Here is a 27,975-nt window from a genome sequence, read left to right as displayed (position 1 = left end):
TCTTAATGTCCAACATAAATGATGATGATCATCATCATAATAATAATAATATCTTTTGTGGCAGTAAAAGATGAATCTAAAAGGACGGAATCGACAGGATAGATTCGGCAATAACGGCTTCTACCCGCCAGAACATTATCGGTTTGTATTCGAAATCAATAAACAATTACAACAATGTTACGAAGCTCTTAGTGGTGTTTCCGATTTAAATTATACGAAGTACGTTTTTGTGTCTTACAGTAAAGTCTGTGGCAAAGCCACTGATATATTTTATTATGTATTAGTGGGCGAAGCTGAGCTTAATCTCCATGCAATTTTAGCTACCCATTGATCCTCTGTAAACAGAAATCAATAGCAACCGTACTGAAAATGGATGCATCCATCCTCCATAATCCGTCCTCTCCATTATTGGTGTAAATAGTATTTATCAAGGTGGAATTTCATGCTGACGCTTGATACAGATTTTTAAGCGTCAAATATAGTCACGAGGTGTTATTTCGACAAAGTGCCATCGAAAATATAAACGGATGATGATGATCATCATTATGATCATCTGTAATCATAATTATAGATTGATTCCCAATTTTTTCCTAATTTTATTCGATTTTTTTCAATTAGTTCATCTCTCCAAGGCCCTGAAGACGACTAATAGTATGCAACCAAAATAACACCATCCCGAATTTATTCCCAAGTTGTTTCTAATTTTTTCCGATTTTTTCAAATATTTTTTATTTGTGCCGCCCCTGGGTGGGTGCGGGCCCTTGAAATTAATTGTACGGCACTCGCATTATACATCCCGACCCGCAATACATGGCCTGACGTCAAGGGGCAAGAAATCCGTGATTTTAGTTCACGAAAAATCCGCCATATGGCGCTAGCTGTTCTCACAATGGGCGGGGCCTGAAATAGTGCCGCACAATTAATTTAAAGGCCCTGTACCTACTCAGGGGTGGCACAAATGAAAAATATTTGAAAAAATTAGAAACAACTTGGGAATAAATCCGGGATGGTGTTATTTTGGTTGCATACCATTAGTCGTCTTCAGGGCCTTGGAGAGATGAACTAATTGAAAAATTGATTAAAAAAACCGACAAAAATTGGAAAAAATAGGATAAAATGAGGAAATAATTGGAAATCAAGCTGTGATTATGATCACAGATGATCATAATGAATGGACGGTGATGATTGTCCATTCATAATTTCGATGGCACATCTGTCAAAATGATACCACGTGACTACATTTGACGCTAAAAATCGACGTCAAGCGTCAGCATGAAATTGCCCGCTTTGCATTTTGAGTGCTTTTTGGTGGGCGCCACCAATCTGTTTCACGTGTATTACCAGTCAACAGTTTGCTGTTGCGCATGGCGTTATTGATCAAACAAATCCCGAACATTGGGAATGTAACCCCTGTGCCGGGTTTATCTTCCCGAGCGGTGAGCTATTTAAATTTTTTTCAAAAAATGTCAAAGTTGCATGAAAATTTGCACAATTTCTGGAAAAGCTAAAACAATAAATGTTTCTCATCACGGATAAGCCTAGTCGTTTACTCATGAACTAATGACGACGTTCAAAAAGAAAGTACCTACCACGTTTCAAATTTTGTTGAGAAAAGTTTGGTTATTGAGACAGTGTAAGATATAAAGTTTGGAAACTTCAAGAATCGAAAAATCATTTGAGTTCGTCTCAGCAGTGTTTGGAAAATATCCAACACAAATTGAGCCATTATATAGCAGAACTTTAATACGACGATTTGAAAATGTTTAAAAATACTTTCCAAAGCGGTTTTTTATCTATATTGTATAGCATCGGCAGCAAGCCTTTGCAGATTTGGGATAAAAAAGTGAGAAATGGTCACATCAAAAGAATCACAGACAACGACATTCAGAGTCTAGTGCTAGAAATACTTGGCAGTAATGTAAGCACAACTTATATCACGTGTCCAGCTGATCCAAGAAAAACTCTCGGCATCAAATTACCCTTCCTGGTTATGATCATAAAGAATTTGAAGAAATATTTCACGTTTGAAGTGCAGGTAAGATAGATTTCAAACAATAATTGCTGTGGTTTTCAGTCCTTCATATCTGTGTGAAATATTATATACTGTCAGCTAAAAGATTGCAACCCATTATTTGAATATGATCAAAGAAACTATTGTAATTGTAACAGTAACAGTTGCTGTTATAAATTATGTTGATAAAATATAGTTTCAATTTACTTTTAGGTAATAGATGATAAGAATGTGCGAAGACGATTTCGGGCAAGCAATTATCAATCAACAACAAGAGTGAAACCATTCATCTGTACAATGCCTATGCGTTTGGATGATGGTTGGAATCAGATCCAGTTTAACCTTGCTGACTTCACACGCAGAGCTTATGGAACGAATTATGTGGAAACTTTAAGAGTTCAAATTCATGCAAATTGTAGAATACGCCGAGTTTACTTTTCCGACAGACTGTATTCAGAAGACGAACTGCCCGCAGAGTTCAAACTTTTTCTTCCTATTCAAAACAAAGCAAAGTGTTGACGTTGAGTAATCATTCATCTAATGAGTACCTCATTCAACAATTGAACGTTTTGTTACTACAGCATGTTCTGATGCACACTAAACCTAATTATAAAATAATAAATCCACCTCATTCTCGTGCCTTTACCACGTGTTTCAGTACGAGTATTTGTACATACAAATTCTGAAATTAGCATATAAATTTACTTATTCCAACAATGATGTCACAGCCAGTCCAATCAGAAAATCACACAGTGTGATATCTTTCCTTTGTCCCTTGATGTACTTTGATTCATCTTTCGATTTTCAGTCATTTCCAATCGTGGCAAGCTATACGATAAAATTGTGCAATACATACCAGATATGTCTGTGTACTATGTCCAGCATTGAAGATTTACTGAACAACTTCTCTTATTTTTTGATTTTGTTCTACGCTCAAAATTAGTAAATGCAAAAAAAAGTTTGTCGAAAATGGGATTAGACTGAAATCATGTTGCACAATATATTTGCATTTTTTTCTATTGATCTTGCGTAAAAATTTGAAAATTATTCTAGTGATTGTAAAAGGTGGTAAACAGTACTCATAAAACACAATGCAACAAAATCCAGAAGTCATGAATTCATCATGAAGGAGTTTTATTTAAAAACTTCGGTTTTCAACCCCAGAGTTATACACCCGCCGTTGGAACAAGGTATTGATTATTTCTGAATCAGGATATTGATCTAAGTTTCTAATGAAAGCAGTCTGATGTTTATTATCCTCAACAAATTCAGTTCGAGGTGTCACCTCTGCATCACATTTTAGTGTATTCTCATTATGCACTTTATTCTTTATATTTCGAGCCTCTTTAACAGTGAAGAAATTTGAATTTGATCGATGAGAATTATTTTTCACTGTAGCCGTTATTGTATCTTTGATGAATTTTTTTGTAGGACGAACCTGCGTTGATTTTAATTGCATCAATGCAGTATCTAACTCGTTTCTCAGCTGTGTGCATATTTCATCGTTCAAAGTCAACCTTTCTTTCTCCAGCGATGAGTCCATTTTTAATGTTTCAATAGCCCTAGCACCACTTCCTTTGTTGGTGCAACCTTTTCCACTTTCTATAAGTTTTCCCTGACCATAACAATTTCTTCGATTTTTAGAATTATATATCGACAATTCAACTTCTGTCAAAGTTAGCCCTTTATCTTTCAGTTTATCTAGAATTTTTTTGTTCACTGCGTGGCGAAGTTCCAAAAAGTCACATACAGCTTCGTCGGTTGAAAGTACTGTCTTATTTGCTCCCATTTCTGATGGAGTTGCTTGTATCTCGACTATAGAAGGCACATTGTATGATGAATATTCAGATCTTACTTCGTTCCTTTCATAAGATATTCTTTTTCCCAGATCACAATTATTCAGTTGTTGTTTGATCTTCTGCACTTCACAGATGACTTCTTCTATAGCTTTAAAACTGTGACTTAACAGCCCATCACCCTGATGACATACAATTTTTGTTGAATTGCTTGAATTGTTTGAATCAGGCTTTATTTTATGTATGCTTGGATCGATTTGCCCTTTCGAGTTCTGTACGGTGCCATTTGTGGGCTTCTTGATGCATTTGTGCTCCAATGATGAAAAATTTGGAACCGAATAGTTCGAACCAGAACGCAGAGCAGGTTTTGTGTCACTGTTCTTTGAATTGAACACTTCATTTACTTTATGGCGCGTTTCACTTTCTATTGTGTTACTTCGACTCTGATCAATTTCTTTTTGATTTGAAGTCATGAAATTTTCACCCATCTGTTTTTTCAAATATTGACTTTTATCTATGTGGGGAAAAGATTTCAGAGTTACTTTTTTCTCTGTAAAGCTCAAAGACTTTGCTTCACTATTTTGACTTGTTAACTTATCTTTGCTTTGTTCTTTATCTTTTTTGCTTTGACAATCTGATCTTTTTTTCTCAGATGCTTCAAGAGTTCTTCTGTCCTGATCTTGCGTTAGGTGTAGAATGTTGACATTGTAATTACTAACACTAGGACTACGCTTCTCGTTTAATGTTTTAACGTTGAACTGATCAGATAATCCTGTTTGCAAACCTAATCGATTTACAGATTTAGAATTGTTCTTCAGTAATTTATTTCTACCATCATCTAGGGTCATAGAGTAAGCAATATTTTTCTCCACAATTTGTTTGATTTCATTTTTTTGTAGGTCCTTATTGAAGGGAAGGCTTGTTGTCATCAGACTTACTGACATATTACTCTCAGTCGCAATGTATTCTAAGTCGCATGGTTGTAGTAGACCTTGATCAAAGATATTTAGGATCAAAGTAAAACAAAATAATACATATTACCCATCAGAAAATGAATGGTAAAACCTCTGATATCAAAAAATATTGAATTGAATAGAATGTAATGGGGTGAATGCAAGGAAAACATTGATTTAGGTAATTGGAAAGAATTATCATAGACAAACCTGTATACATGTCCTCTGTTTGACAACTTCTTTCGACTAAATGAATCCCCCATTTCAACATATACATGTCAAAAAATGCCTGGCATAGTTGGATTGGCGTTTCATCCTGCTCGTAATGTCTATCTTGAAAATATACTCTCCTGAGTCGACAATTTGAGTAGATAATTATTCTTTGCATAGCTTGATAGTCAGACCTATAGACCTCGTTACATAAGTGTTGTAGATTTATTTCGAGATTGTTCCAACTCTCATCTAACTTTAATGGTATATGAGCTGCGTTTGGATAGGCTAGCGGGATCTTTTCGTGGTTGTGAGTGGCAAGGGAAAATTGTCGACGATGCCTTAGTTTGTCGATCACCTATAGAGTAGCCAGAAAATTTTTTTGAATAAATGAATGCTTGGCTAGATCATATGAGAAGTACATACTAAGGTATAATTCCGTATACTCACCTGAAATTCAAGTTTGAATATGAGTTCCAAGTTTTTAACAACAAGGACTAGAATGGGTAACTTTATGTTTAAGACGTCCATTGGGTTTGCAGGGCAAGTTATGTTGGTGGGTATGGAAGTTTGATGGGGTCCCATTATTTCAATTACCTTATCGCCTCTCAGCATCTGGTCTTCGACTCGTCTTATTCTTCCATCGAGAGAAATATGTTTCGACCACAAATTCAATGGCTTATCTCCAACGCTGTATAACAACGAGACGAAACCGCAATGCTGTGACCTCAACATTGTCAACTATAAATCTATGCAGATGCTGAATCTCATGACACCGAATTTTCCAATTCATACGGTTTTATTTTTGTTACATGTAAAATTATCACTCTCTTATATTGGAAATTTAAAATTGCTCTGAAAACATTTTTTTCTTGAAATGTACTTCTGGCCTATGTATATCAAGCATTGGGTGAAGTAGTTTTTCAAATTTTATAGTAATATAAAATATTTATGATAAGTATTTCAAATCTGAAAACTAAAATTTTGTGTGCATTTTGCACGCTACATCGCGAGGAATCATTTGTTTGTCGAGAAAATTACTTTCTTTTTCTCGATATGTCAAATACGGATGGAATTTAGATATAGCTCATAATTGGTTTTGACGAATAGGAGGACACAATCTTGCGTTGACTGAAAATTTGTACAAATCTTCGGTCAACGATTTTTTCAATATAAATATGATTCGAATTTGATATTGCTTCAGAGTGCGACTGCAACACACACATCCCTAATAGTTTTCTCTTTACATGATACGGCATATATTAATTACTAATTATTGAGTATTGATTTTTTTTTAGCAAACAAGTGTCGATGGATTTCACCCGTACACGGGACTATCTGTCTCTCGATACGAAAATGCAAATATAGCGCTATCACCGAATTTTTGAATGGCGGGAATTGTCGAATTCAAATGAATCAGTTTTGATCAGTCCATATAGTCACGAGGTCGTCGAAAATACAATCGACAAAGTTATTTCAATTAGCCAATGAATTTATTGAACAGACAACTTTTCAATTCAAAATCGGAATTATCTATATTTCTAACATAAATTATAAGAGTAATACATTCGTCCAAAGAAGGTAGTGAAGGAAAATGGCCGACCAATTAAGCGTTGCATTTTGATTCACATTTATTCCTCGGCATTCTTTGTCATATTAGAGTTATGCGATTCTGTGGGAAGGTGGCCCTTTATTTGAAAAAGCGGGGTCGATAAAACGTCGCTCTCAAAAACAAACACCCGGCAGCATCCAGTGTTCCTGGATTTACTAGAGTCGTCGGTACTCTATATCTATAAATAAAACAATCGTTCGTTATATACATATGTTTTTCAAATCGACGAATGCTATTATATATTTTGTATTGAGCACTCGTTTCGGGGGAGACGCCGACGCCCGGCGCCGACGTCGTTTTTAAAGCGTCGACGGTGTCAGAGTAATCTCACCAATCCTAGGGGTCATAAGTAAAAAAGATCGTTACAATAATCAACCCTCTCAGACGCTGCAAGTTCCGTCATATATAAACATGAACTGCTGAAAAATTCGTAGATTAAACAAGGGAGCATTATCATATTTTTTAAAAATAAAGAAAAAAATGTGAAAGCATTTTTCAATTTGTTATACACACAAATATTTTCCCTAAACGGAAAAATTATTTATTTTTTTTTATTTTTTTTTTCTTATTTTGAAATGGGCACGGCTGGCCGCGATTTTGAACGAGATAGAGAACGAGAACAGTGTAGAATTTGTGCTAACAATCTATCGAAAGATGACGGGGTGTATATTTTTTCGGAGGAAAGCAGGCGGCATTATCTCCAGGCAAAAATACGGAAATATTTATATGTGTTGGTGAGTTGAATTTCGCACAGAGATCTTTCAAAAATGGCAGGCTGTATTATTCAGTTATGAGTGACACAGATGATAGAAACAGGGCGGCGTGTGCACCCAGACGAAACAATATTTATGGGATTTGTTAAGCTCGTTCATCCACATTCTCGACATTCGAAAATAATCCCGATTTCATGAGATGTGAGCGGAAATATTTACATATACTAATAAATTTTTTATTTGTCCAATGTAGATTGTGGTGAGCGGGTAGAAAACCCTCGTTCAATGATGCCATTAACACGAGTGAGAATTATACCCAAAATTGAATATTTCAAAGACAATTATCATAATGAAGATTTTTTGAAACAATTTAGGCTTAATTTCATAATTACTACCTACTTCAAATTCGGCTAAATAGAAAAGATAGTCAAGTGCGATGGATCCAATGTTTTTTTCCTTAGTTTCCACCGAGTACTGATGCTGCGATTTTTTTTTTCCTCAAATTATTCTCAATAACACGAAAAATTCTAGCTTACAAGCTAACATCGTTATGGCCATGTTGTATGGAAGTGTTAAAAAATTAGCATTTTATTGATTAACTATGAGCACTGTACTGTGTGCGCTATACACGAGCGCACCTATAACGGATAATTGAAAATATGTATGAGAACGTTGGCAAGGGTGATAAATTGGAGTCTACTCATATGTATGCGCTACAGATATACACGTGATACTGATCAATTTTTTCGAATTAGAGCACATGTTATTAACTCTTATTAAAAATTTGAATACATAATAATTAAAGTAAGATATATGGTTGATAATGTGACTTTTAATTATTATTTACCATGATATTTCTTTTCCAAAACAGAAGAGCTGTTTCTATTTTGTCTAAATTATTCGAATTTATTATCGGCATCACAAATCTTGAATTTACGTCACGGAGTTTCACTATGTCAGAATCGGAAGACTAAAATTCGATATTATAAACATATGTAAATTCAAAACTGCTAAATACCCTGTCTTGAAGCATTTGAAATATTTGAAATTTCGCAACAGCATTGGCATAGCATTGCTTCGAATTGCAAAAAACCATTTTCGACAGAAAAACCTAAAGTTTTAGATTTTTATAGCAGTAAATGAAATCTTTGTCAATTATAATTATGATTGATATTTTTGTGACTGCTAGGTATCGACCGATGACAAACTCCCAAAGATGGTATGTTCAACATGCACCAAAAGATTGGATGGTATTCACCGATTTACAACGATGGCGCACCGAACTCAGGAAAAACTTAGATTACAGCTATCAGAAATTAATGATAATGAAAAGTCGACGGATGACGTGGATGATGAGAAAATCCTAGACATCCAAGAAGATACCAGAGGAATGGAAGATAGAGGATTGCTTCATTCAATTCTAACTAAAGTTAGTTCTATCGAACAATTCTGAATACTTTACATTGCAACATTTCTCATTTTTTGAGTAGAGGAATAATTTAATTTTGACGAAGAATTCTTTTTCATCTCTCATTGATTTTTAATTTTTAATCCCCTTCATGACTTAGGGTGCTATAGAAATTTTAGCCGAGGGGGAACCGTTGGAATCTGCTTCTTTATTATCCCATGAAGACAGCCAGAACACGCAAAGTATGGAAGAGATGGAAGTTAAAGTGGATCCAATGTTGTTCCTGCAATGTGCTTTGGAACAACCAACATCTGATATGTCTGATACGTCGGACAACGAAGAAAAAATATCCAGAAATTCATCACCAGAACCAATTTCTCTCACACACAAGTTAGTGTCTCAATAAAGACAGCTGCATAAAATAATACATGTGGAAATATTTTCCCTGTAAATATCGTGTCAAAGCTTTGAAAAAGTTGGAGTCGACTAAAATTTATTACGTATTTCAGAAATGTTGAGATCAAACAAGAGCCGTCTTATGATACCAAACAATTTGAATCCATGGAAAGCGACGACGACGTAAATAATCCGAATATAAAACCCCATGAGTGCACGATATGTGCTAGATCGTTCATATCTCAAATTGGATTACAAAATCACTTGTGGTCGCACTTACCCAGAGACCGAAGATTCGATGGCAAACCTATACTGAGGTCGCAACAAGTGTACTCTACAAACGGAGTGCTACATACGAATACAGACAATTCCACTGGAAATTTTATCTGCCCCATTTGTAGTAAAAAAATTTCAACAAAGGGAAACCTAAAAGTACATTTGGAAACACATCGGCCTAAAGGAAAATACGGATGCGATATATGTGGAAGAATGTGAGTATTGGCATCTCATTCGCTATTTTAATTCATATGTATGTGTCAGGTGTATTATATAATATTTACTTTCCAGTTTCAAAACACAGTCTAATTTGTTCCGTCATAAGGAGTATCATGGTGGTATTCAATTTCCTTGTAACGTTTGTGGCAGAGTATACCCCACAAACTCAACGTTGCGTGCTCACAGTATTACTCATTCAGATTTGAGACCACACGCCTGTCCGTTATGTGACAAAACGTTCAAGAGGAATCAAGATTTGAAATTCCATATAAATCAACATACCGGCGCAAGGCCCTATCAGTGCCCATATTGTCCAAAGGCTTTTGCAAGTTCTGGAAATTGTTTCTCTCATCGGAAGAGAATGCATCCACGGGAAGTACATCGAGATCGGCAGAGGGCTGCAGATTTGATGAGATGAACCGCTGGCAGTCACTATGAAAAATGGGTTGAATAAGTAGTTAACAATGATCGCACCAGATTCATCAGCGTCGTATCAAGCTGAAGTATACATTCCGTAGGTGATCATGACTATTTTACTTTGAACAGTATATGGTGCTAAGTATCGTACCATTTGAGTTTTTCATTTGGCTACTTTATTTCCTCATTCAATTTACTCAAATGTTAAATCAGGGATAGGTTATATGATACTTGTTGATTTTGAATTGACGGTAAGAGCAGCCTTGCATGATATTTTATATAGACCATGTAATTTTAAAGAAACTGAGAGAAAATGTGGAAGTGTGTCTAGGCATGACGATATTCATTTATAATCCTAGTCTGATGAGAGAAGTCAAACATCAGTGAATTATGAATTTTTAATATTAGGTGAGAATCAGATATCATTATTATAGACTACGCGGAATGGCATAGGAATACATCATAGTCTGAACACCTAATTTTATCGTTGTTTATTATAATATTTGAAAACTAGAGGACTATGGACATGCTTAAAATGATGAATATAAGTGAGAAGCTCAGTTGCATAAAATGCAAGTAATAAATTGGTCTGTCATGAGATTGATGAATAATACTTTGACACTGTTATAGGTAACATTCTAGTCATGTTTTAAACACAACTTAGATACTTAGCGATAAGTAATACATTATTTTGTCTATGTGTAGGTTTAAACCAACTTGGATAGTTCAAGTTATGTAGAAAAAATAAGAAAAGTGATTTTATACACGTACACAAAATGCAATACGAAATTGCCGAAAGACAGTTTTCAGATTGTGACAGTTAAATACAAAGTATATTAATGATGTCTTATTCAATGTTGAGACTGTATACGAAATTTTTGTGTCAAATTAGTTTAAATTTGAGAACATATAGCTAGTTACCATAACTCACTTTGATTCAATGTCACCATAAATAAGTTGAGTCACGTATAAATATACATAATATTTAGTATTACTATATAAGGCAGAAATTAAAGGGCCTAGTTGGAGTCATAAACGCAACTCATACCATTATTCTTATAAGAAAAGATTGTAATAATACATGTTAAATGAAGTCTGAATAGAATTAGGCAAAACCTTTTTGAATAGAAATTTGTGTACTGTAGAGAATATACACATAGTATGTGCTTCCGTGCAATTTACCATCTCTAAATAACAGATAAACAAATTGATTATTCGCGATCAATTATAATCAATGAAACTGGTGCATAATATTAAATTGTTCCCTGAGTAGTGCCATAATAGATTAGCAATTATAATGCTAGTGACTTATTCTAATATAGTTTATACAATAACGTGTATTCTGTGATTCTCTTTTTGATAAAAATTATTATTCTCCTCAGAGTAGATAAGCAGTCTAATGATCAAACAAAGTCGAAAAAGTTAACTACACTCATTTGATGAAATAAGAAAGGGATGGTTCTTTTTAGAAGCATTAATTTCAATTATTTCGTGAAACAAACTATAAAATATCAATAAATTTACGGGCACCTGAAGAAAAGAATGCGCCTATTGTTGAACCCTAAAGCACGCTTCCTGATAATTCTTGAATATTTACCGCATAATTCTCATTTTGATGATTTTTTTTCAGAGTATTTTACATAGTTAAATCCACATATCGTAATATACCTATTAACTTTGGATTTTTTTGTCATCTTGCGAAAAAAGTAATAGTTCCTTTCACTTACCAATGAATCACGTAGGTGCACATTCTAATGAACGATGTAAGACAAATGTAGAGTCAAGTTGTACGATCAAACTATACACATTAGATATACAACAATAAATCATAATACCGATATTATAGCAGTGGGATTTGCTAAATTTTTATCAATTTAATTATGTCGAGCAATCATGGTATTAGGGAACATGGTATTCGGTAGACTTTTCTCGAGGCAGTATTATCAATGTAATTTTTTGATTTTAAAACAAGCTGACATATGACTTCAAGTACCGTGACTAAAATTTAATCAGAAATTTATGTAGCATCTGTTAAGGTGACTAAAAAATTGGATCCTGATCTTTTTTCGATCTTCATCGATGCAACGTGTCTGTTGTGTAGACGGTGTCCACAAAAATGATTAAAACTATTTTCTGTAACTTGACCAGAATCATAAAATTATAAGCAATGGAATGTAGATTAATTATTGCTCATTCTATTTTAGAAAATATATACATGAAATACATGATACATGAAAATATTCCGATGGACAACCTGGGTACGATAAAAGGAAATCAGTGCAGAGTTCGACAAATTTTCCATACCACAAAAGATAGATCGAATTGTGATGGATTATTTTCAATAATCCTGAATCGAACCGATAGATACGCAACAGTCTCTAATTGCTATGATATGAAGGGACCCAAATTCTTAATCTGATTTTAATATTCGTGTTATCTCATTTCTGTGAAGTTCCGTGCCAGGAGCCAATCAAGCTTAATATCGATCAATACTTGTATGTTATGCACACACACATTATACTTTCATACATACTTTTGCCAGGGATGATTTCTACCCCGAACAATATTTAACGATTGGTACCATCGTCGTGCATTGTGCCGCGTCATAGAGATCTTTTCGCTGTCTGGAACGAATGTTATTAATATTTTTGTACTAAACGAGATTATTTTCGCCGAGATGAAAATGGGAAAGTGAAAAAAGAAGTCTCACTTTGGAGACGTCGAGAAATAATCAACAGCTTGAGTTTCGATTTTCAGAAACCCCGAGTACCGAGAAGAGCTTCCAACTTATCAGTCCATACCAACAGGGAATTCCCAAATTATCACTATTGCGAGCATCATTCATACGAGACTTCAATCCCCATCGGATGAGTCATAGTACTTTTCGTTGGACTCTTGCGGTTACTGCATTCTCATTGTTATTCAGCAATTGGGACTGTAGTTTTTGCATGATTTTTAACACTGGTAAGACATTACAGTGCTGAATAAAGATGATTATCGATAAGTAGATCATTCTTTATAGTACTGGAATAATTTCGAAAATATTATTACGATATCAAATGATTCAGATCAGCATTACAAAAAAAAAGAAACCATTACGTAACAAAGTGCAGTGTAGATTTATATCTAAAACTTCATTATTCGTGAATAATGCATTGGAGGAAGAAGGAGGGTAACGAAGTTGACCTTTTTCCTAGTTTTCATGTATCACATATCCTCTAGAAAAAATGTTCGATATACCGCATTGTTATGTTTATTGGTATGGTGTAGGTAGAGACACATAACTATATTATGGTCGTATCGTGCCAATCGACCATTAGAAATAATTATTGCGCAATCATTAAACATCATATATTATGCATTGTACATATTACGACTTTGAGACGATGACGTTGACTGAATATCATAAAATGGCAAAATATAGTGTGTACGCTGTTCAAAAAGTTGACATAATCAGCGTGAGTCAACGCTTTAAAATAGCTTTCCTTCTTTATATCCACTACCACTTCCGACTGACACTATTGCGCATTCAACTATCGAATTTTATATCAAAGCTTGAATTTGATACATGTACCTACTTTACAAAGTAGCGACTGCTGCAGAAATATCATACGGCAATTAAAACCAGCTTACTATAATCAGGAAGATAAGATAATACTACATCTTGAGACTTGCAATTCTGAACGAGTATATGACATATTTGGACACGTGTGTCCTAGGTGGTGCCACGCAAATTATACTATTTATGAGGTATGCTTTTCAAGGAAGTTTGATTAAACAGAATTTTTTCATCGGGCTATATTATAACCAGTGGGACCGATTAACAGTGAACGAATTTATTGAAATTCATCACAATCTATATGCGTTCAAAGATCATCGTTGCTTGTATATTTACTGTTCTAATTGTGCGACGAAATAACTGCCAACTATTATTATCACAGATGTAGCGTGATACATATGGTGATACTGAACAATTACATCGAATGGTCTCATGCATATACATTTATTACGCTGACGTGCTTATTGTTGATGACGGTGGTCAAAACCACACAATATGCCGTGTCAATGAACTTTCGGATCCCTGTATCTGAAGATTTCATCCAGATCATTTCGCGTAATTTGTATTAGCAATTTTCATAATTTGACAAGGAATGAAGACAAGACTTTATTACAGCAGCTCTAATCAGCCTCGGTTACGTATGATCTATCATAATAAAAACGTCAGCAAAATATTAGTAAACCTGCTAAGCATTCGATTTGATCTTTATCCAAGATCAAGTACGCCAACTATGATTCTGCAGTGATAGTGTGATCCATGATTCCTGTGATTCTAATACGTAGCTATTATCAAAGCTCTTGTATTATTTTACTAGTTTTGATCCGTTTGTTCTTTCAGCATCCAAGTAGTCTTATTTCTGTATCAGTTTAACTAGAACTGAGCAATTTTCATGTAGAATATTAATTGGTTTGGCAGGCGGAGGATGCTTGTTTCTCACAGATAGTCAATGAGATTTGGGTTTAGATACCATGCAGCTACAAGTGCGTAAATTCGTGCAATTTTTAGGTACTGCATCACTTAATCTAAAAAAAAAAGCAAATTAAAGTATGATTACATACCCGGTAAAAGCGGAAGAATATTCAAAACTAGCGATATCAATGGCGACGTTCGATTAGTTGGCGCAACTGTAAAAAGCAGTATGTACTCTAGACGTCCTTCAAACGTTCCTATCGATTGTAGGAAACTGAGCAACGTATAAGTTCGCTGGTGTTCAGTAACGATGTTAGTTTGGTTTTAGCTGCTGTGTGGGTTAGTTGCGCCTAGCATCGACAGATACGGAGTGTAAAGTTATTCTATAAATTATTTTCGTTTGTTGAGTGAAATTGGAGAAAATGTCAGCTGACGAGGACACGTCGTGGGGACGCACGCGGCAGAACGGTGTAGTTCAGCCGCTTCTTACAGGTAATTAATTACGAATTCCATGAATACATATTTTTCAAAACATCGTTCTGGTTCCATACAATCAAAAGTTAACCTCAAATCTCGCAACTTCTACTCAATTTCAGAGCCGATACGATTTTAAAAACAACTCGACGCAATGTCAAAAAAAAAGAATGATTCATTGTCCGTTTGTTTTTAGTCATTTTCAAGTCGATCAACCATTGGATATGCGATTAAAAAGAGCGACGTGAAATATTTTCTGTTGACAATCAAGTACTGTGCGTGTATTTTGCAATCATTCAATGGAAAACTGATTAATTTACTCACTGTCATAACCCGTAAGCTATTTGGTCTAGGTTTACGAAGTTGATATGCTACTTGGCAGATTATTTTCATTTATTTACTTTCTGCAGTTTACGATCATTTCGTCATTCATCTACACATAATGCCATGCATAAGTGTTTGTATTATGCAATGTTTCCTTATATTATGAACTATGATGCTTTGATTCTGCTTCTTCAACAGCTATTAATCTCAGTGACAATTTGGTTTCAAGAATGTCCGAATCTCGTTCTTTTATTCAAAATGATTCACATATATTCCAATTTAGATTTGAAATGCAATAGAATTTGAATTTCATCTTCTGAATGAAAGGGAATCTTATACTGCGGTCAGAAGAAAAATGTTGCAAACTATTTTATACGAAGTCACCTGATTGGCAGAACTACGTTATCTTTTTCCGTTTTATCGCACATAACTGTGTTTTATTGCCTTTTCAACTGAAATTTGTAGCCTGTTCATTTGTGCAAAATTTAAAGTAAAACGGGGTCAAGGTGGAGGAGCTTTTGATACGCTTCTTATATGGGCACATATTTGTTCACCCAGATTATACTTTGTATCAAAGATAGCACATTTCCCAAAACATATCAAATTGGAACACTGTCGATTATTCGCACAGACATTGGTAATTCACTCAGAATGTTTCTCCACAGCTATGTCTACGGCAAATCCAATTTTATGTCAAAATGTTATTCCAATTTCAGAAATGATCTCAGGCATACTTTCATCTATTTTTGTTTTTTTCATACTATGACAGAATATTTGATCTTTGATTACTTCTTATCTAAAATGCTATTAACGAGTGTTTTATGGCTATTAGTATACGTGTAAGATTGATGATTTCCTTCCATGCGAGATTTGATAAGTGCATGTCACTTTGGTACAAGTCATTTTATACATCAATGGAAGATAGGCCTATGGATAATGGGTATCAAATAACTTTGAAAAAACCAAATACTCATATATTTATGTTATCATTCCCCAAGTCCGATTTTGTAGAATTTCTACACTATGATGTAAAATATTGAAGGCATCACCATGAAGCCTGTCAGGATGTTCACAAACAGAGTAATAACAGACCAATAATTCAAACATGTAGTTAATTAATTCGTGTTATTTGACAGAAAGTGATCGAACTTATATCAGCCTTTAATAGATACAATTAACTTGAAATCGCCTTTTAATATTCTGATATTTAATGATAAGTAATATCTACTATTAGAGTTGTAGCAAATTTCAGTTCAGGACACAAGTTTACAATGAAATGGGCAGTATCATATCTTTTACCAGTTTGAGTCTTTATCATTTCCATCAGGTTAACAGTGGCAAACTGTGTCATCAATGAAATAAGGTTTCATTTATTTGCTCATTCACAATGGTTGAGTACGAGATACTATAAAAATGTTATACTTGTTACAGATTTATATCAAATCACTATGGCCTTTGCTTATTGGAAGAGCGGAAAGGTGCCGGATCGTGCAGTATTTGACTTGTTTTTTCGAAAAAATCCATTCCAAGGAGAATTTACAATTTTCGCAGGTCTTGGAGAATGTTTAAAGTTCCTTGAAAAGTTCCAGTATTCTAACAGTGGTAGGTCATCAGTCATGAACCACTTGATGATTAGACTATAAATCCTGTATTCTCTCAAGTTTTATAGGAATTACTTATGTGCAGACATCGAATACTTGAAGTCAACATTGCCGGCATCTGTGGAACCAGAATTCTATGAATACCTGAGTAATCTTACAGCGCAAGATGTCACATTATATGCTATTGAAGAAGGATCAGTTGTATTTCCCAGGTAAAAATGTGATCTTATAATGTTAGAACATTCATGAATTGTTCTTTCAATAGACGATGACTATTTATTGCAGTGCCAGTGGGTTGCAATTATGTTCTTTTATCTGCAGGGTACCATTGATCAGAGTGGAAGGACCTCTAATAATGATACAATTATTGGAAACAACATTATTAACATTGGTTAATTATGCGAGTCTAATGGCAACTAATGCAGCCAGATATCGAATGGTAGCGGGAAAGAACGTCTCTCTGTTGGAATTTGGTCTCCGAAGAGCACAAGGTCCAGATGGTGGTCTCAGTGCCTCGAAATACAGCTACATTGGTATGTTACTATCGACAGATTGACTTAAATATTAAACGTGGTCAACACACCCTGGTAGATTTTTTCTACCATTTGTCTAATGAACGCAATGGTAGCCTCTTAAAAGCAAGGATGTGTTGATAAGTAAGGGCTTGAATTACGAGTAAGATGAGAGAGTAGAGTAAACTCTATCAAAATGGTGCAGTGTCCTAATTTGAAAGTAATTATGTTTTATAAATATAATTTTCTAATGCCTTCAAGTCATGCGATTTCAGCCACAACTGTTTACACAGATAGTAAAGTTGTCTTCACATTGAATCAATGGGTATAAACTTGTCTACATATCTGAAGTATTCTAGCTGGATGTAATTAATCATGTTCAAACTCGAAACGTTTTCGAAGTTCCTATCATTTCACAATATACAGCAATTGAGGATTATTGCTGTTTCAAAGTCTCATAATCGTCATTATCTCACAAAAAATATTTATTAGTAGTCCCTGAATATATTTTTAGCACTAGATAGCAATAATTATATGGTTATAATAGGTATCTATAAAGATACGCCATGTGAATGCAGTCTTGAATGAGCTATAGATTGCCTAGAAAAATATTCAAAGGATATCTGCAACGTGTCATGTTCTACCTTTGAATTAACACAACAAAGTCAGATATTTCATGGATATTTTAGCTGTCCAATTAATGGGCTGGCATCATCTAATAGGAAATTAAATACTAACCCTCAATGTTGTATACGATATCCTTATTCTTGGTAAGAACAAAACTTATTAAGCATATATTACAGTGGTCTGTGACACAGTTCCAAACACTTCATCATGTCACTTTAAATCGAATATATTATCTTGAATGAGACGGTAACATAAAAGCTAACATTTTTTCATACGATTACTGATATTTGTCTTTTTTTGTCAAAACAATTTCGTAGCATCTATCGTAGATAAAGCAATTTACTGTAAATGGGTTTAGTGTCGTGCGTGAATAATGGATTGACTATATTATGGACAGGCCAGGTGTCTGGTACCATCACACCACAGGCTATGCCAAACATTTTCATAAAAAACTAAAATCAATATCAAGTTCCATTCAGTACCAGCAGGTATCATCTTTGTAATGTGTTACAAGTTTAGATTCTGAACTGATGCATATACATATGTTCTACCCTTTGTGATTCATTTGATGCCCACATGCTTTCATACTTTCTTAAAATTTCGATTACCTTATGTACCTCTGAACATACTTATAGAAGTCTTGCAATTATGAAACTTCTACTGTATATAATATGATGATTCATTGTTGAAAATTTCAGGAGGTTTTGATGGAACGAGTAATGTATTAGCTGGAAAATTATTCGGAATACCAGTTAAAGGGACTCATGCTCATGCGTACATCACGTCTTTTACTGGTGTCGAGGATTTAAAAACTAAAGTTGGTGCTATCATACAATTCTCTTCCAGTTACTTTGACCCACTTCAATATTGATGATTGAATAGATATTAGATTGACTCAAGATAGTATACTTCACTGACGGATGCATTTTTCAAATTTTCAGTCATTACAACATAAGCATACAGGAGAAGCTTATGATCTGTTGGCTCTTGCCTGTTATTATCGTGATTCCATCGCATCTGAGCTGGGAGCCTTAGTGTCTGAGGCCTCTGATGGAGAGCTAGCAGCCTTGATAAGCTTTGCAATAGCTTTTCCAGAAGGATTCATGGCCCTTGTAGACACGTACGATGTTAAGAGGTATTTTTATACTATGCACTGTAATCCAACACTTGATGGTTGTTAGATTTTATAACTAAATTGGCACGTCGCACAATTCAAATTGGTACTTTTTATTGTTAGAAAGATGTTTCTATTATTTGTTTTCTCTCATCTGGGCTATGAAATTCTGGATACCAATATCTAGAATTATAATTTACTGCTCACTTAATTGTTCCAAATTTGAGAGACAAACGGTCGTCTTTATTGTGGGACTGTGCATTTTTAATTGTCTTTAACTTTGAATAATCACATAAGTAATCCGTTTACTGACCAGTTGAAGATTCGGAATTGAAGTGAAAAATTGTTCAATTCGCAATCAACAATAGAATCTTTGCCTATTGTTTGTGAATCGAATTACCACCCATGACCTCATAGGAATCAAATCAGATGTAGATTTATTTATTCTATTACATTACAAAGGCATGCAAGTGCCAGATTAGTGCTTGAAACAATTTTAATCTCTGTATTCAGTAGAATCCTGAAGCAGAAATTTGTTGCATCTTGCTCTTTATGTTTATTAGGGTATTCTGTCGAGCATGAAAATTTGTCCTTTGTAGTACGATAATTCAAAGAATATTCATTTGATGGTTTATAATGATCATGATTATAATTCGTTTCCATTTCCAAAGCGTATTAAACCGACTATTTCTAGATGCTTCTGACGGGCATATCCAGAGTAGCTATGATAAATTTTACCGTCAAAAATAGATGGATTCTAAGATGCTCATTATAATAGAATTGATTAATAGTCTACCTGTTATCAAGTAAAAATCAAAGCATATCTTCCGTATGTGTGTCGTAAAATAATGACATTAGCGAGGGCCCATTATAAATTTTTAGAAAATCAAATAATAATCCAGTTATTAATAACTGATTATGAAAATATATATTGATAAATGTTTAGATAAATTGAAATAGATTAATTCCGAATGTACACACAAGCACATAGTTGTTGGCATGTGCACAGTAGTCTAACAAGAGTGTGTTTGTAGCATAGAAGCCTCGGCCAAGCGACAGGCGCACGTAGCCAGTCTAAATGTAAAGCCTAAACTTCTAACTAACGGACATGCTTATTTGGCAAATAAGTCAGTGCTAAACGGTGGGAGAAACAGCCCGATAATATCACATCCTACAACGTTTCGCAACAATGGCTGTTTAAAGAGAGGTGAATTGGGCGAGCTCTATGTGAGGTACGAATCCGCGCCGTTTGTTCGTTTACTTTTTAGATACCAAATGACATTTTTATTAGTACAACCCAACAAACATACTGTATTTCAACTGCATCAATACAAATGAAACCAATTTATGGAAATGAAGTAAAAATTTCTAAACAACCAATTCAATCCATAGAAAACATCTATCGTTGCTATGTTACACTCTTGTATTACAATTATATGACATTATGCGATATAACAAAGTCAAGACTCAATTCTACTGTAATTAGATTGAAACGAAGAGACTGGAGGCTTTGGAGTTATAGTATGGTAACAGATGTAAGTACCAAACATGCTAAAGGCATCGAATCCAAATAAATGCATTTTCTCGAGAACCTACGAGATTGTTATGTGATGTTTTCTAACTCAGTATCAAATTAAAATTGGTACATATTTTCAAATCGAATAGCGAATTTGAAGGTATCAGGAATAATTCAAATATGTCCTCAATTAAATTGACTTTCTTTTGCTACTGATTATTTGAAGTCAAGAGTTATATTTCGAGATTTAATATTATTGGAGATGAAACAAAGCTTTTAATTTCAGTTACATTTAAATTTGGTTGAAATATGTTTGTTCCTCATTCAATGTACTCAGGGTTGTACTAATGAATCACGAAGCAAGGAATCACTTTTTACAACAGACAAACATGTCTCACATCATATTTCATTCATTCGCGCAGCATGAAATCTTATAGAATAGGCAAAATGAAAGGGGTTTCATCTGAAATAAAGCTTTATGTGTGTTTTGTAATAAAATAATTGTAAATGTTCGACCTTATGTAGTGCCCACCCAAATTCAGCTCCATTGATGAATTAAACGTAACTTTTTTGTCATTCAGTATTTGAAAAGTTCATGAGAATAGTTTTCTTTTTTCATTTTCATGAGATTTAAGAATATATATTACAATAGGACCCCGTAGTTTTTTATTTAGACACTCATTGTCAGTATTGAACCAAATGACTATAAACTATCGATGAACTTATTAGCGAGCATAATTGACATACTGTATTATTTATGGAAACCATATTTTTGATGATCCAGCTCTTTTCAGACTAAAAATATATGTTAATTGTGTACACTTGTATCAGCATGTGTGTGTGCCTGTACATGCACAATTGTCATGTCGTATGAAAATTTTTCATGGGAAAATGGGCGTTAGATTTTTCATGAACGGCTAACAAGGACTCTAAAAAACTCGCAATATCCACTATAAATTTCAGAGCTTTTGAACTGCATAAAAAATTAATAAGAGTCATTGTTCCATCATTGTGCTATTATTGTTGTCATCATTGGCTAGCACAAGACGGAGAGCAATATGAATTTGTTGCATGGTCCAGATTCAGCTTTGCATCCAAATTACATTCATTCTGTGATATGCCATCAAATTGGATCAATTGAACTAGCATATACAGAGGTCACGAATCCAATGTTAATCATTACCAATTTGATTGTGGTATGTACGGGGTCACAGGATTGATCGTCAAGCTTACCCAAAAATTTTATGCATAGGAGCGGCCTGCTGAATTTCTGCGCCGTAGCATTGGCACTAGCTGAGTTGGGTTATCATGCAGTTGGTATTCGTATCGATAGTGGAGATTTGGCTTATCTGAGTACAACTGCGAGAGAAGTTTTTGAAAAAATTGCCCATAAGTATAACTTGCCGTGGTTTGCCAAGTTGACAATTGTTGCTTCCAATGATATTAACGAAGAAACTATATTGAGTTTGAACGAACAGGTAATTAAATATGACATCTCATGGAGGGATGTTTATCTTCCAATGAGAACTCTTTTGTACTGGGAAATTTGTATCTTCTAGGGTCACAAGATCGACTGTTTTGGAATTGGTACACATTTGGTCACATGCCAAAGGCAACCGGCACTTGGCTGTGTCTACAAAATGGTAGAAATAAATGACCAACCAAGAATAAAACTTAGTCAAGATGTTGGCAAAGTGACCATGCCTGGCAAAAAAAATGCATACAGATTGTACGGTGCTGATGGACATGCACTAATCGACTTGTTACAAAGGTCCATAGAAGATCCACCACAAGTTGGACAAAAAGTTCTATGCAGGCATCCCTTCCAAGAGTCGAAAAGAGCATATGTCATTCCAACCCGTGTAGAATCACTGTACAAAGTACGTTCTGTGTGAATACAATATTTTTACAGATATTAAGTATTGGGTACTCTAATTTGGAAAATGCGCAGCAAAAACATTGTATATTTACCTTATGCGTTCACAGATATACTGGCAAGATGGTAAAGTATGTAATCCATTACCAACTTTAGAGGAAACAAGAAACAGGGTACAGGTTTCCCTTAAAACTTTGCGCAATGATCACAGAAGGAACCTGAATCCAACACCTTACAAGGTAATTTCTAAAATCTTCCAACTAAATGGAAAAATATTCGATTATATTGCATCTATGATTGCATTAAACGGAGAATCTTGAAATATTTTTTTCTACAGGTTGCTGTCAGCGATGAACTGTATAATTTTATACATGATTTATGGCTGCAAAATGCACCGATCGGAGAACTTTCATAGAAATACAACATCCTGATCAGTGTGAAATGATTGCAGAACAAACCTCACTACTTCTTTTTAGAAGTCATCCTCGATTCATTGTAGGATCTGTGTAAAACAGGTATGATTCAGAGAATAGAAAACTCGTTCTGAAAACTAAAATATTCTATAGAGTTTTGGTACCTGTCAGTTCGTATTGAACGTCAGGAAGAAGCACGTTATAACCAGAAACGCTCGTTTCCAAACGATATGAAAGAATTGTCGCGTCCTCAACAACGGTCGGATTATTGGTATAGTATTTCATTGTACATAATAAAAGTAAGTCAATATGTAGCAACTCGAAAATGGAGTTATTTTTTTTCATTCTACTGAGAGGTACAAAATTAAAGTACATATAGCTATGAAATATTTTAACAATATTACGGATTTTATGAGACAAAGGCAAAAAATATTTTACAATATACACGGTGAACCAGTAATAGTTTATTCTGTATCCCTATCAAACGAAATGACCTCATATTGGTACTCAGTTGAACTGAGATATACATATAAGTATATATGTATATATACATATACATTGCATACTGTATTTTTTCCGCGGATATACTTATAATAACAACTTTGTCGATCTTGGGTAGAAGATGTGTCGAATAGCTAATATCGGTGTAATATTTCCAGTAATTGTAAGGAGTCATTTAGGGCACTGATCCTTGTATAAGGAATAGCAGAGCATATTTAGGGTTTCTTGGATTAGAATTTGGGATTTCCACAAACGTTATAGATCACAATATAAAATATTCGTAATTAATATCAGTAAATAAAATCTACTATTTTTTTAGATTTGATCAAGTCAATGTCACAAATTATGTCAAGTTTCACAGTATAATGTTGAAAACATTTATTGTGCAAGTATATTTTACCCACCTTCAATCAGTAAAAAGAGACATAGATCACTTTTGTAGATTTTTTTTTTAGAGATTAATCGGTTTTTCCTCACAATGCATAAGTATGAATAAATATTTTAAAGGACTAATAAGATAGATATTCAAAACCAAAGTTGCCTGAATCAAAGAACACTTTATTCTAAATAATGCAATGAATATGAAATATGAATCGTTAATTATACAGCTATGACCACCCTCTATATACCTACAAATATGAATTCCATTGATTTATGTATTTTATAGACCGCTTCAACGATTTGGTATTAATTCTAACAAAAGCTAAATTATTCAAATTTGGCGATAAATACGGGAAAGTAGTTTCTGGGCTTAAAATAATATCGGAACTGTGATGTGATTAGTTATAATGATACATCGATGTTAAAAATGATTCTTAAGTTGAATTAGAAGACTAATGTTCATAGGAGAACGTAATGGAAGCTGGGTATTGAAACTTGATTTAAATATCAACTAGTTGTTTTATAATTGGCAAGTCTCTGTTATACCAGAGAGTGTCCAATTCTGTTCGATTTAAATTTATAGACTAGACTTATTCATTCTTGTTATATGAGTTATAATATCTTGCTTTTGATACGATCAGATACTTTAGACATCAGCGGGCACAGTTTCACCTGTTCAAATTTAGTTACTGTATATTGAAATAGTGATTCTTTCATTGATAAACTTCATAGTAATAAAACACACCCCACTAGTTTATTACGTGATATGATAGGATGTTTCATGCACAATAACCAGATTAAGATAAATATTGAAAATGTAATTTACCTGTAATTTTAAAGATAAATCAAACATCTTGACATATATAGCTCACAAATTACGGATGGTATAAATTTAACGTGCTCAACAATTTGTCTTATGGAATTGTTTTTCAGATATGTATAATGTTCTACACATTTTAGTGGAGATAAGTGATGTTGCAATTGAAATTGTTGTTTTCCGTGGGTTCATACCAACTGTTATCTTCAGCAATTTATTTATTTGCAAAACACTTGATATATTTTTACACAGCTATATAATTTAGTTCAATCAAGCGGTAATCGTAACTTAGTTGTAAGTCTAGTGTACGAAGCTGCTTATAGATCTCATTGTACTGTTTTTTTATAATTTCAATACAGAAAAGTTACGACTGATCACGCTATATTATCATTGACTATTTTGTACTAAAGACTATGATTTTAATTTGTTGTTACAAAATTGTTAATACAATATGCTTATAGAAATTTTTGGAATGAATTATTCAACCCACGACCAAAGCTGTTCGAAGAAGGATAGACAAATAAATCTGTGATTACTGAAATTTTTTTTAACAACTATGGTTCGTTATTTAAAGTGATAAAGTAAGCTCCATTCAGGTTCAATATCCGTTCGATTTATTAGACGTAACAAATGTTTATAAATACATTTCAATCTATAAATGGCTTTATTTTAATCATGTATACTGTATACTGTCGTTACTCGAACTTGTTAATTTGAATAAGCAATTATTGCATATAAGTAGTACTTCTTTTTCTTTTTATACTGAATGCAGAGTCTAATACCAATTTGTGATCTAAGTACTGCATCGTTGTATGAGCGCCTTTATGTTTGTACATGGTACAGCTGTATCTTCCTGACTATAGTCTATAAAAATACTCTGTTCATTGATATGCTATTACAGTGACTTGCAACTAATCAGGTGCATTAAAAATATTTGTCTCAGGCTTACGTGAGAACTATTTGATATTGAGATTTCACCATAGTGTAAGTATAATAATAAAACATACTATTCTAAGGAACCTATTTTGATTATAGCGACGGAACATTCAATAAATTGTTGCTAGTTGCATGAAATAGTTCCATAAAGTTTGTATACCTTCAACCTTTGCAATATAAGCTACTGCTTTCATACGGTGTATATTTAAAAAGTTATTTATTGTGTATTTTAATGCAATGCCGACAAAACAGTTTTAGAACATTTATCCAGTGTCTCTAGTGCAAATTTAATATCTGAATCTTCCAAAACTGCAGAGACACAAATTCTCAAACTTGGACGGACTGGATTCAACTCTATTTCTAGATAGGCAGCTGGTATAACAGCGAGATTGTTTTCAATGCACTTTTTCGAAATAAGATTCAGTGCATCAAACTCATTTAATTGTTCCGGTGCATCTTTTAGGTATAAGTGCTTGACCGGCGATTCAGCAAAACCAGATACAGTGAATTCAGCTAACTTCCGCAAGCCAGTATCAAATTGCAAACAATTTTCTTTTAGTTTTACAAAAAGTTGTGGTGTTTTCTCCATTATTTCAAGAGATACAATTGCGGCAGATGCTAGAAATGGAGAAAGAGAAGCCGAAAAACAGTAGCCAAGACCAGACAGTCGCTGGTGTTCGATCACAAATGAGGATCCAACGCAGAAACCTCCAATCGATCCAATACCCCATTCCAACGACCCTAAGGTTATCATATTTGAATAAGCAGGTGAAAAGAACAAGCCTAAAAATACTAATTTTCCAATAATTAGACTGTTAATGATTTAAAATGTTTGACTTACCCATAATCAAGTCAATTTCATGCTTGGGGACTCCAAAGTGTTCTGTTACTCCTTTGCCATGTTCACCTAGAACGCCAAACGAGATGGACTCATCGACTAATATTCTTAGTTTGTATTCTCTGCATAATTTGACCAGAGCTGGTAATGGACAAATCTCCCCAGTGTTCATGTAAATTCCTTCAATAATCAAGAACCTTCGTATCTTAGTAGCTTTTTTGGGATTTCGTTTGTCTATTTCAGCTTGTTGTAACAACAGTTTCTCTAAGTCAGTGGCATCATTGTGCTTGAAGTATTTGATATTGGATCGTGATGCATCAAGACCTTTTTGAATGGAAAAATTTACTTTTTCATCAACGTAAACCAAGTCTCTTCTCTTACAGTAGGCGGATACAGCAGAAGCGACCGTACTAAATCCATAGGAGTACACAATTGCTTCTTCCAACTCCATGAACCTAGCCAATTGTTCTTCTAGTTCCAGGTGAACGTCAACAGTGCCGTAAAAACCTCGCGGCCCACATGAACCAACTCCATATTTTTGAATGGATGCAATGGCTTTTTTTTCTATATTTGGGTTCTCTACCAACCCAAGATAGTTATGGGTACCTAAATTAAGACAATCATTGCCGTCCACTGTTATTCTTTTTCCTACTTTGGTCGTAACTAATCTTGGATTCAGAAATGGATGATTTTTGTCTTGTATTGGGTTTACTAATGGTTCAGGTTGCCAGCTTGCAAGTTTTCTCTCCACTTCATCATTCGACAACTCTGGAGGCTGACGTGTATTATACCTTCTTTTAACAGTTAGCCACACGACCCAGAGTAACACGAATGCCCCTAATAAAATGTGGTACTGTGGTATTGTACTTAACAAGTCCACTGATTCAAGGAACAAAAATTTCGAAGACATTTTTCACTTGTTCACTTGGAAAACAGTTCAATCTTACAATTTGTCTCCACTACTTGTGATGCCCTTGTCAGTGTTCTGTGATTACTCAACGTCGAATTCCAGATTGGCTTGATTGTCAATTAAATTTTTTATTGTTATCGCTCGCCACATTTATCTGATTTTGTTTAACGTCGTAGCGAGCATAGAATGTGTGGTTACATATCACCAATTAACAGCCAGATAACCGTCTTGGTGCTGAAAGTACGTACAGTACGTACTTTTTGTTGTAGGCCTTGTAGGCAACTGTGGCTGCTTGCGGCACTTGAGCACACGGTGCATAATACTAGAGCAACGAATTCAGACCTACAGAATTCGTTGGTATGACTAGAATTCTCAATTCTACGAAACAAAAAATTTCACAAATATCTGATTGTTAGCGCCATCTTATGAGGCATACCAAAGCACCCGAAGTATGGCCCAAAAATCGAAGACCACAGGACGAGATTACATTGCTACAATATTAGAGATCAGCGGTTGTTACGGATTTTGATTTTGAAGTCCCGTCTTTTGAACCGACAGCGTTTATCCAAATCTATCATCCTTCTGTATCGTGTCGTTGACTGAAGATTTAACTATGACACTCTTGATTGCAAAGAGAAAATTGGGTTTATATTGTA

At 34.4% G+C, this 27,975-nt stretch overlaps 5 protein-coding genes across 8 annotated transcripts; 3 read left to right on the top strand and 2 right to left on the bottom strand.

Annotated features, from left to right (window-relative positions):
• Positions 1 to 1,178: 1,178 nt before the first annotated feature.
• On the top strand, positions 1,179 to 2,699 carry LOC105685206 (cilia- and flagella-associated protein 20). Its single transcript, XM_012399096.3, has 2 exons — positions 1,179 to 2,035; positions 2,225 to 2,699. Exons 1-2 carry the CDS (start codon positions 1,760 to 1,762, stop codon positions 2,528 to 2,530), a joined length of 582 nt encoding a protein of 193 aa, XP_012254519.1. The 5' UTR covers positions 1,179 to 1,759; the 3' UTR covers positions 2,531 to 2,699.
• A 429-nt stretch (positions 2,700 to 3,128) lies between these two features.
• On the bottom strand, positions 3,129 to 14,762 carry LOC105685202. Of its 2 annotated transcripts, none has more exons than XM_020851907.2 (4): positions 14,629 to 14,762; positions 5,421 to 6,760; positions 4,971 to 5,328; positions 3,129 to 4,798 (listed from the first exon to the last, which is right to left on the bottom strand). In XM_020851907.2, the coding sequence occupies exons 2-4, from the start codon at positions 5,703 to 5,705 to the stop codon at positions 3,150 to 3,152; spliced, it is 2,292 nt and encodes a 763-aa protein (XP_020707566.2). In that variant the 5' UTR covers positions 5,706 to 6,760; positions 14,629 to 14,762; the 3' UTR covers positions 3,129 to 3,149. The 2 variants fall into 2 exon arrangements, with proteins under 2 accessions (XP_020707566.2, XP_048508813.1); XM_048652856.1 differs by lacking the exon at positions 14,629 to 14,762 and having other exon boundaries at positions 4,971 to 5,089; positions 5,165 to 5,328; positions 5,421 to 5,717.
• Positions 6,671 to 11,551, top strand: LOC105685205 (zinc finger protein 625-like). 2 transcript variants are annotated; one of them, XM_048653029.1, is made up of 5 exons: positions 6,671 to 7,316; positions 8,485 to 8,724; positions 8,864 to 9,093; positions 9,213 to 9,590; positions 9,667 to 11,551. In XM_048653029.1, the coding sequence occupies exons 1-5, from the start codon at positions 7,158 to 7,160 to the stop codon at positions 10,010 to 10,012; spliced, it is 1,353 nt and encodes a 450-aa protein (XP_048508986.1). In that variant the 5' UTR covers positions 6,671 to 7,157; the 3' UTR covers positions 10,013 to 11,551. The 2 variants fall into 2 exon arrangements, with proteins under 2 accessions (XP_048508986.1, XP_048508991.1); XM_048653034.1 differs by having other exon boundaries at positions 7,176 to 7,598.
• LOC105685203 (nicotinate phosphoribosyltransferase) lies at positions 14,744 to 25,099 on the top strand. Of its 2 annotated transcripts, XM_020851913.2 has the most exons (11): positions 14,744 to 14,971; positions 16,709 to 16,879; positions 16,964 to 17,090; positions 17,200 to 17,411; positions 18,716 to 18,834; positions 18,959 to 19,152; positions 20,166 to 20,363; positions 21,900 to 22,125; positions 22,207 to 22,527; positions 22,634 to 22,762; positions 22,861 to 25,099. In XM_020851913.2, the coding sequence occupies exons 1-11, from the start codon at positions 14,902 to 14,904 to the stop codon at positions 22,936 to 22,938; spliced, it is 1,845 nt and encodes a 614-aa protein (XP_020707572.2). In that variant the 5' UTR covers positions 14,744 to 14,901; the 3' UTR covers positions 22,939 to 25,099. The 2 variants fall into 2 exon arrangements, with proteins under 2 accessions (XP_020707572.2, XP_012254516.2); XM_012399093.3 differs by lacking the exon at positions 20,166 to 20,363.
• A 127-nt stretch (positions 25,100 to 25,226) lies between these two features.
• LOC105685204 (serine palmitoyltransferase 1) lies at positions 25,227 to 27,615 on the bottom strand. The gene is made up of 2 exons (XM_012399094.3): positions 26,413 to 27,615; positions 25,227 to 26,312 (listed from the first exon to the last, which is right to left on the bottom strand). Exons 1-2 carry the CDS (start codon positions 27,317 to 27,319, stop codon positions 25,801 to 25,803), a joined length of 1,419 nt encoding a protein of 472 aa, XP_012254517.2. The 5' UTR covers positions 27,320 to 27,615; the 3' UTR covers positions 25,227 to 25,800.
• Positions 27,616 to 27,975: the final 360 nt, after the last annotated feature.

This window comes from Athalia rosae, chromosome 1 (genome assembly GCF_917208135.1).
Source record: "Athalia rosae chromosome 1, iyAthRosa1.1, whole genome shotgun sequence".
Taxonomy (NCBI): domain Eukaryota; kingdom Metazoa; phylum Arthropoda; class Insecta; order Hymenoptera; family Athaliidae; genus Athalia; species Athalia rosae.
This window is presented reverse-complemented; position numbering and strand designations above follow the sequence as displayed.

What these genes read in the sequence shown, in the direction of transcription:
- LOC105685206 (XM_012399096.3), top strand. Translation starts at nt 1,760, where the DNA reads ATGTTTAAAAATACTTTCCAAAGCGGTTTTTTATCTATATTGTATAGC. An exon ending in ATTTCACGTTTGAAGTGCAG is followed by an intron (nt 2,036 to 2,224) that starts GTAAGATAGATT and finishes ATTTACTTTTAG; the next exon opens with GTAATAGATGATAAGAATGT.
- LOC105685202 (XM_020851907.2), bottom strand. Translation starts at nt 5,705, where the DNA reads ATGTTGAGGTCACAGCATTGCGGTTTCGTCTCGTTGTTATACAGCGTT. An exon ending in TATTCAAACTTGAATTTCAG is followed by an intron (nt 5,329 to 5,420) that starts GTGAGTATACGG and finishes GCTACTCTATAG; the next exon opens with GTGATCGACAAACTAAGGCA. An exon ending in AACAGAGGACATGTATACAG is followed by an intron (nt 4,799 to 4,970) that starts GTTTGTCTATGA and finishes TCTTTGATCAAG; the next exon opens with GTCTACTACAACCATGCGAC.
- LOC105685205 (XM_048653029.1), top strand. Translation starts at nt 7,158, where the DNA reads ATGGGCACGGCTGGCCGCGATTTTGAACGAGATAGAGAACGAGAACAG. An exon ending in GGAAATATTTATATGTGTTG is followed by an intron (nt 7,317 to 8,484) that starts GTGAGTTGAATT and finishes TGTGACTGCTAG; the next exon opens with GTATCGACCGATGACAAACT. An exon ending in TTCATTCAATTCTAACTAAA is followed by an intron (nt 8,725 to 8,863) that starts GTTAGTTCTATC and finishes TTCATGACTTAG; the next exon opens with GGTGCTATAGAAATTTTAGC.
- LOC105685203 (XM_020851913.2), top strand. Translation starts at nt 14,902, where the DNA reads ATGTCAGCTGACGAGGACACGTCGTGGGGACGCACGCGGCAGAACGGT. An exon ending in GTTCCAGTATTCTAACAGTG is followed by an intron (nt 16,880 to 16,963) that starts GTAGGTCATCAG and finishes ACTTATGTGCAG; the next exon opens with ACATCGAATACTTGAAGTCA. An exon ending in GACACGTACGATGTTAAGAG is followed by an intron (nt 19,153 to 20,165) that starts GTATTTTTATAC and finishes GTGTGTTTGTAG; the next exon opens with CATAGAAGCCTCGGCCAAGC.
- LOC105685204 (XM_012399094.3), bottom strand. Translation starts at nt 27,319, where the DNA reads ATGTCTTCGAAATTTTTGTTCCTTGAATCAGTGGACTTGTTAAGTACA. An exon ending in TGAAATTGACTTGATTATGG is followed by an intron (nt 26,313 to 26,412) that starts GTAAGTCAAACA and finishes TGATAACCTTAG; the next exon opens with GGTCGTTGGAATGGGGTATT.